A 9,410-nucleotide genomic window follows, 5' to 3' on the forward strand; every position below is an offset into this window, starting at 1 on the left:
CATGTTAAAACAAATGCCATATATATATATATATATATATATATATATATATATATATATATATATATATATATATATAATGCAATTATGTAGAATTCCAGCTCTGTTTTGTTTTTGCAATCACCAGATGGTCAAAATGCCTTCGCGAATTGTCTTTTTAATTTGAATTTCAGGAAATAAGTTTCACAAATGAGTATCATTTTATTATACAGAGTTTTTAAAAAGCATGTTCTCTCCAGTGTTCTTCTTTCAGTCCTTGCCATCCGCACAAAATTGATTTCTTGTAACCATTATAAGAGAAGTAGGCCCTGTGGAGAAAATAATCTAGTGCCCCAGGGAAGCCAATTCAACCAACAGCAAAGCACATGCTGTACATTGAGTGGCTGTTGTTATTCTTATTTTACAATGGGTGGGAAGTAAATCACCATACATCATGAATGTTCTTGTGAAATCTAACGTGACTAACAGTTCATTTATGTGTACATAAATTTTAATGAGTCCATGTTGCAGATTCCTAAGAATATTTTATTCTGAGCTTGAGTTTAAGGCTTTACTATAAACAATACAAGAGTCCATGGTAGCTCACCCCACTGTTTCAAAGTCCCTGACCCAACCAAACAACTTCATTCCCTGGCATAGTTATCTTCCTTGTCTGAAACGCACACCATCAAAGATTGAAAAAGACCTGAGAGCCATTTAATCTAATCCCATTCATAGATATAGAACGCTATTATCAGTAACACAGAGTATACTTGTAACACTCTGTTCGTCCATATTCCATATTTGGTGGCTGGCTAGTCTCTTAAATTAAACGCTCTGCCAAAAATGTACTAACTATTCCCCTCAAGTACCCCCCTACCCATCACTCTTGTGGTCACCTTGTCCTCAATGTTGTATGACCATTGCTGTTATACATCCTTTTACAATAGATTATGGCATTAACTAATAACTATATGCAGCCTTGGTTGAGCCAGCTGTCTATTCTAGGGTTTTTAAATCCCATGTTTTGAAATTTTGAAATCCTTAAATTTAAACAATTATAGCAATTATTCTTTGATTGGAACCCACTACTGCAAGAATTATCTTAAGTAACATTGAAAGTGATGAAAGAGTTGGCAGCTTTCTCTTGATGGCTCAGCTGTTCTGCCTTATCCCATGTCTGAATTGGGATGTGACAGCAGGTAGAAGCTCCTCTATGTACAGGCTCATTGACATCTATTATCTCCGTCAAGTCTGCCTCCAAAGTACTAACTGTGTGGGTCACCTGTGCTACATGAACTTTGTTGATTACTCTTTTATGCAGAAGGCAACTGAAGATCTTCTTGAATCCCTTCCGGAAATGCTTGGATACCAGGGCATAGACAATAGGATTGACACAGGAATTGGCATATGAGATTAGGTGAGACAGGACCCTGAGCACAAAGGTAACATTGTTGAGAGGGAAATAGCCAAACCAAAAACAAAGGATGACCAAGTGATGGGGCAGCCAACAAAGGCAGAAGAGAACAGTCACAATAATGATCATCCGAGTGACTTTGCGTTTACCTTTCTTAGAATCAGACATGACTTTCATGGGATCCACAGATGTCCAGAGATAGCGGATGGTCTTTAGATAGGTGAAGCTGAGAATCAAAACTGGGATGACATAGCTGAAGACAAATGTGCAGAGATCCATAATCTTGCGCTGTGACATTTCCCAGATGGGATGACAGACAGTAATGTTGGTAATCTGATACTCCTGGAAGTAGCTGACATATGGTCCAGAGAAGATGAATGAAAGACCCCAGATGAAGCAAATCGCTGTGACAGCATTTCTGGGTGTTCTTAGTTCTCTGGAATGCAAAGGATACCTTATAGCCAAATACCTAGGTAGACAAAAAGGAAAGCAAGAAAAAGCTACTGTATTGAGACATGCCAATAGGTGAAGAAAATTCAGTTAGTAGGCTGCAACTACTGAGATGAGTACAATAATATTCTATGCGGAAAGAGCCATGGCTGCAGAGCTTTCCTCCCGAGAACTGAAAGATGTTCATGTTAGGAGAGATGATAGCCGCATGTATTGAAAGGCAGAGAGTACTAGGGCGAAAAGAAAGGAGGAGGAGATGACTAGGAAGGGTGTGGAAGCCTCTGGGGTATCTTTCCTTGTCATGTCTGGAGACACCTTGCTGGTTTCAGACTGCCACTTCAGGACTGCTCAGGTTTGCTGTACTGTGTATGAGGCAAGTCACAAGGATGAAAAGATTTCTGGGGGACCATCTCAAACAGTGGAAAGGATTTTAACCACTTCTTCAAATTGGGATCAGGGGAAGCCCTCTCTAGTTAAGCTGCCAATATTTGGTGATGCAATATTTTGAAAAGGTTTGGTCCAGGCATTGAGAATTAAGCTAAAAAGCATTAGCCATTCTCCTCCCAACATAGACGTACTGTAGATTTTCCAGTATGGTTTTCAATATACAGTATTTGGTAGCTAGCTTGCTTGATTGAAAGGATTATTGGCATTAAAAAGAAAAATGGCTTATGTGTCAATAGCCCACAACCAAGGAACCAAGTATCACAGAATCTCATTAATCCAGTTCATTGCTAGGAAAAAAGGTTACAGAATCTTAGAAACTAGATAAACTAGATAACCACTTGTTAGCATATACATTGAAATGGTAACTCCAAGAATTGTTTGAACTTCTATATCACAGAATCCCTGATGACAGCCTGACACCTTTCTGAAAATATCAGGCTGAAACGTCCAACAGCTGTATTTTGAAAACCTTTGTTTTTACAGAGTCTGAAAATTGCCTTACAATATGCACGCTATATATGTTGTAACTCAAGGACTACAATGGACTCCAAAATTCCTGTTGCTAAGTGAGACAGATGTTAAGTGAATTTTGCCCCATTTTACAACCTTTCTCGCCACAGTTGTTAAGTGAATCACTGCAGTTGTTAAGTTAGGAACATGGTTGTTAAGTGAATCTGGCTTCTGCATGGGCTTTGCTCATCAGAAGGTCCCAAAAGGAGATCACATGATCCTGGGACATTGCAACAGTCACAAGTATGAGTCAGTTGCCAAGCATCTAAATTTTGATCATGTACCGGAGGACACTGCAATGGTTGTGTGAAAAATGATCATGTCACTTTTTTCAGTGCTGTTTTAACTTTGAAAGGTCACTAAACAAACCACTATAAGTTGAGGAGACTGGTTGTGTGCGTGCGCATGCGCACACGAGTGTAGTGCAACCTGACAAAAAATATTTGTACCCAAATTCATATATCATGGTATTATTAGCATTGGCTTAGTACCGTGGTACAGAGCCATTGTGTTCTAGAAAAAAAATCCAAAGATCTGAAGGATGCCAGGAATGAGAAAGCCTAGATAGCTGCCAAAGTGTCAAGATTTAATTGTATGCAATGTTCACTAAGTTAAAATTGTTGAAAAGTTGTTCCTATGGAATTTATAGATCTGTGGAATTGCTTTCCTAAGTGCTAAATCGCTATCTATTTGCTACTATAACTCACAAAGGTCACAGTAAATTGACTAAGCCAGAGCTTGAATGGAAAAAATTATTTTATTCTAAAGATTTCACAGCCCACAACAAATCAACTAATTAGAAGACCGCTGATGAGAGAAGACTAGATCTTTGGGACCCCTGTTCCTATTCTGGCACCTTAATCACTACACCATGCTGTAATTTCTTTTGATTTCATTTTTATTAATTATTTAAATATCTTTATCTCAGGTAATGGGAAACTCAGTGAATTTTTTTTTAATGATAGGATTTCTTTGTTCTGCTCAGCCTGAGCCCAGTTTCAAATCAGTAAGTAATTCAAGCTAAAATTATATTTTGATTTTGTATGCTAACTGATCTTCTAACTAATATATCTCTAAGCTTCAAATCAACTCTAAAATTAATCCAAGTTTCGTTTTACTTCCTAAACCTCTAACCCCCATCAACTCTGATGGCTAGTCCATGTTTTCAGGGAGGAAAATCTTCCTTTCCTCCTCTCTTCATCTTATTGCTCTATCTTCTCAGAGAAATCTGCACTCCCAAAAGTCAGTCTTCTCCCCTTCTGAATGCAAAGACTGGGCTTATACAAGATGTTTTTGACCTGTAGACTTCTTATTTCCTTTCCCATTCTCTTACAGTATCTTGGGTTCTTTGAGAGCTGCTTTTTCTGAATCAGAATGTAGAGGTCAAGCAAGGAGGTCAAGCAAGGTCTCTAGAGGACTATGGAAATAAGTATACATTTCTTAAGTCAAAAATAGCAAAATAGCAAAGCAAAAATGTAAATATCCCAATTCCCTAGCTTCTTTCCCTGCTTATTGGTTTTTATCATAGTAAACATGTCTAGAAAAGGCTTCATTTTTCAGTCTTTGCATTCCAAAGGCTATTTTTGGACACAATCATGAGAAATATCACAGCCACCATGATTTAGGATAGGATAGGATAGGATAGGATAGGATAGGATAGGATAGGATAGGATAGGATGGGATGTCAGGGTTCCGATCAATGCCCTAATAAAATTAAGAGTCTCAAGCCATTTAGCAAGAAAAATCCAGTTGTTTATTAGGAGCGCCATGTCGGCACTACCTAGGTGAAGCCAGCTCTGGCTTCACCCAATTCGCGCCTTGCCTCTGACCCTGTTTTCCCCTCCCTCCAGAGTGTGTCACCAGTTACATTTCCCAATGAAACAATTTCACGGGTCATAGAAGTCACTCCCTCCAGCCACTGCGGGTCTCCGTGGAGATGGCCTTGGCTTTGGCTGACTAGGGTGTGTCTTGTTTTGACTGAGGTGTGAATTCCTTGGTGCAGCTGCGAGGCGCAATTCCCATCTCCTTGCCTATGGCAACTCGGGAGCAGGTCAGGAAAGTTTCATGAGTTGATGTGAAGAGAAGAGAAGAGAAGAGAAGAGAAGAGAAGAGAAGAGAAGAGAAGAGAAGAGAAGAGAAGAGAAGAGAAGAGAAGAGTTGGAAGAGACCTTGGAGGTCTTCTAGTCCAACCCTCTGCTCAGGCAGGAAACCCTATACCATTTCAAACAAATGATTGTCCAATCTCTTCTTAAAAACTTCCAGTATTGGAGAATTCACAACTTCTGGAGGCAAGTTGTTCCACTGATTAATTGTTCTAACTGTCAGGAAATTTCTCCTTAGTTCTAAATTGCTTCTCTCCTTGATTAGTTTCAATCCATTGCTTCTTGTCCTGCCCTCAGGTGCTTTGGAGAATAGCTTGACTACCTCTTCTTTGTGGTAACCCCTGAGATATCAGAACACTGCTATCATGTCACCCCTAGTCCTTCTTTTCGTTAAACTAGACATACCCAATTCCAGCAACCGTTCTTTATATGTTTAGCCTCCAGTCCTCCAAACACATTTGTTGCTCTTCTCTGCACTCTTTTTAGAGTCTCAAAATCTTTTTTACATTGTGGTGACCAAAACTGGATGCAGTATTCCAAGTGTGGCCTTACCAAGGCATTATAAAGTGGTATTAACCATCAGTCATCTCAGTCATTTTGTGTTCCAATTACTCTGAAACAAAACAATTATAATTGTTTTGACTCACTTTCCTTTTCTTTCAAATATTTATTAAAGTTTTCTAATTATTGCATGGATACATCCATACTGCTTTCTTGGCAGTAATGCAGAAACGGCTTGCACTGCTTTCTCCCAGGGCTTTTAATTCTCCAGTCTAATCTACAGTTCTGGGATTTCTTAATGATCTTCTATCAAAAGTACTTATAAGATGCAACATGTCTTAGTCTGTTTGTTTTTTAGAATAGCTAGGTTGGCTAGGTATTACCACCAGCTGTGATTTCCATTATTTATATAAAACTACACTTTCTATTCCATGTGGGGTAGAAACCTCTCAAACTTCCTTAGATATATATAGCTTCTTGAAATTTCTTTTCCCTGCCTTCCTTATTTGGTAAGCGTTAGTCTACCCTGCCTAATGTTGGCAATATTAGAATTAGCATACTGGTCGACAGATTGGAAAACTGGTAAATGTAAAAAGCTGTTGGAATAATCCTAATTGTACATTGTATGTGTGTTTTAAAAATATTCTGTATTTGATTTGGAATAATTGTTTGAATTTACTCTCCCTTTTTTTAAAAAAAAAATTCCAGTTACATTGAAACACAGGATGTAGGCACATTATTTCTCCGAAAAAGTTTTCTTCATTCATCTTGGCATAATGCATATCCAGGAATATTGCATTCACATGAGAATGAAAAACCCACAACAGTATACAAAAGTATTAGGAAACAACAACCACAAGTATAAGCAGCATTAAAAGCCCTTGAAGAATAATGCAATATATGGTTTGTCTTCTGTTGCAGACTAATTTGAGTTCTGTCCAGCAATGTGTGTTCTGGTTTAATACTTATTATTATCTAAAAAGAGCACACTGTGATCCTATATCATACTATTCATTTTACATTCTATTATATTAAATGTATAGGATGCAGCAGTGACAAAAAATCAGCCACTCATATAGACAAGAACTTTTTTTCAATTTTTCAAGGGAATCTTTTTTTAACAATCTGTGCATAATTTGCACATGAAAGAATAAATATATATCACCAGGCAGCTACGATTCACTGAGGTTTCATCAGATGCACAATTAATGCTGCCAAATCTCATCTGCAAAAAAAACTCAAGACAGCTGCTAGATGGCAGGTAGCAATACAGATAGCAATAACATATTTGCACCCAGATCTGATAGCCCTAATTCATGACAAAGAAAGACTTGTCGTCCTCACAAAATGTGAAGCTGCATTGAGTATAAAAAATATGTTTTTTCCCCTTTAATGTTAGAATCAAAACCCACTTGTCCCAAAACTGGAAGGAAAATCTGAAAGCAGAAGGAAGTTTCTGAATATCAAATTCCTTACTAGAATAAAAACTGTCTGTGGAGTTTGCCTAACCCTAACCCTAACCCATATCTAAATCACCTGTATCCTTTGACAAGGAGGATTTGATATTCCTTCAGGATCAGGGCTTACAGAAACAATCCAACTCTTGAAGTTATGACCATTTCTTCCCTCTCCACCACCACCACCACCAATAAAGTCAAATGGGACAGGAGCCTAGCAGATGCTAGAAGAAATGTCTCTGAATCTGAACACAGTTGTTCATTTACATTTCATAGGCTACCCTTTCCCCAGATATTGAAAACCTTCCCAGCACTTATTCCATATGCATTTTGGTGCTTTGAATTAATGTATGTAATTTATTTCATCTACTCCATCAGCAAGAGACTGCCTGGACAGTCATACTATATTGCAAGAATTTACACTAGATGACTGTTAGAATATCATAATGTTGTTACCTCTTCTGTATAAAAGCAGAAAAATTAATGTAAATGTAACCACCGGTTGATATCATAACTCTACCAATGCCGCTGACATTTTGCAAATTAGAGATAACACCTTCCAAACAAAAACATTGCTTTTATACAGAAGAGGAACAACGTTACGATGTTCCAATGGCCATCTAGTGCAAAATCTTGCCATATAGTATGGCTGTCCATTTAAACTCATTTAAATTTAAACTCATTGAACTGAGTTTTTCAAGAGATGCATGTTCTCCCTGCAGGTTATGAGACAAAATGGTAAATGTGTTCAGGGAGACTGGAAAGTTATACTTGTTTGAAAGTTAAAATCGGATAGTTTTCAAAGCTTCACAATGACCTTCACAATCCAAACCTTCTCCCCAGCCCTCCAGCTTACTCACCTATCTAAGGATACAGTTGTGAGAGTGAAACTGCTGGCGTACATGGTCAGATAGATGAAGAAATGCACTGCTTTGCACATGAAGGGGCCAAAGATCCAATCATCCAGGCTGTAGATGGTGGCCTGGAAGGGCACACAGAAGACAATGAAGCAGAGGTCAGCCACACCTAGATTGAGGATGAAGAGGTTGGTGGTATTGTTCACTTGCCCATTCCTCAGCAGCACTGCAAGGACCAGAGAGTTGCCCACGGTGCCTATCAGGAAAATCAAAGAGTACACCAAGGGAATGATTACAGAGATCAGCTGCCAAGTGTTGCTTTCACTAACCCCCGAAGAGTTTAGCAGGGTCAGTGATCGGTTCATCTTGGAAGCAAAGTGTCGTCTGGTAGAGAAGAAATGAAGTCAAGAGGCTTTCCCTCTCTGGATTTGCTCGAGATGCCCAACTCACTTACAGCTGCAAATTGCTTTCAGTCAAAACTTCTTGGGGGGGGGGGGGGAATAACAATTTTCTTCTAAGCCGATCTTTTCTGCATCTACTTCTCCATTTATAATCCTGCAGATCAGAGGAACTTCCATTCACGGATGCCGGACCTCTGTCTGCCATCACATACTGTGAAAGCTCTACTTTTTTTTGCGAGAGGATTTCCACTTTGTGCAGTGCTGAAACGCTTTTTAGTTTTCTGCCGTGTCTCTCACAGGAAAACCCTACACTGGCAGCCGCTCTCATAGGTGTGCAAGCTGAGACTAAACTTCATGCCAATCGTGCTCACTGCCTGTTTTATATTCCCCCGCCGAGCCTGTTATATTCAGCGTGTGCTGAATCCTCTTTCATCATATTCATGGGGACAACTAATATATTCAAGACATCCCCTTGTTTCCAGGGAGACCAACAGTCAAAATAAAAGTAATGGTGTCTATGGAAATACAGTCCCCTCCTCATATACTCATACACACATTCTCTCTGATCTCTGATGGTAGTTGCCCATCTGCTGTAGTTGGAAAGCTTCAGGAAGTTTCCACTGAGAAGTTAAAATGCAGTTGAATGAGCCACACAATCAGGTAGATCAGAAAAAGAACCTCTTGTGTGTAAATTCTTGTCCAAACTATTTCAAAAACCTAATGGGAAAGGGATAGTACATTCACTGACAGCTGCCATATAAAGCCAATGTAAATGTTTTACATACTGTTTTCCTCAGATTCTGACAAATGTTATCTCTAAAAATGTGCCTGCAACTAATTAACATCAACAACCAGCAGCAAGGGATGTACATGCTCAGGACACTGGTCTGGGGCTCAGAGTTTAAGGAAGGGGCAGTGAAGTAGGTTTGATGGGAAGGGATTCACAGAGCTCATAAATTGGTTTGTTTGGCTTTGGCTTAGAGGAATGTGTGAACTCTGGCCATTATGATTTACAAATTATAGTCGATTGTGGAAATTTGCCCTTTGCTACCACTCAGGCAAAGGGTTGATTGGAATGCTGTTCAGGATCAGGGAAATGAGGAGGAAGCAATGAGGACAGAAGGCAATAGATCTGCATCAGTTTTGCCAGTTCAAAATATACTTTTCTCCTTGCAGCTTTGTGACCAGGGTTATCAGAAAACTACTAGGTAGTCTGTGAAAGCAGCTTAAGGATGCTTTAAATTTTAAGGCACTTCAGTGTTCCTGTTAGGAACAACAAGATTCCCTGT

The 9,410-nt window shown here is 39.1% G+C and overlaps 1 protein-coding gene across 1 annotated transcript; it reads right to left on the minus strand.

Annotated features, from left to right (window-relative positions):
- Positions 1-1,084: 1,084 nt before the first annotated feature.
- GALR2 (galanin receptor 2) lies at positions 1,085-8,085 on the minus strand. The gene is made up of 2 exons (XM_070937550.1): positions 7,724-8,085; positions 1,085-1,865 (listed from the first exon to the last, which is right to left on the minus strand). Exons 1-2 carry the CDS (start codon positions 8,083-8,085, stop codon positions 1,085-1,087), a joined length of 1,143 nt encoding a protein of 380 aa, XP_070793651.1.
- Between the last annotated feature and the right edge of the window lie 1,325 nt (positions 8,086-9,410).

The sequence above is a fragment of the Pituophis catenifer genome, unplaced genomic scaffold (genome assembly GCF_029215685.1).
Source record: "Pituophis catenifer annectens isolate HBS135680 unplaced genomic scaffold, rPitCat1.0.hap2 SCAF_2, whole genome shotgun sequence".
NCBI classification, from domain to species: domain Eukaryota; kingdom Metazoa; phylum Chordata; class Lepidosauria; order Squamata; family Colubridae; genus Pituophis; species Pituophis catenifer.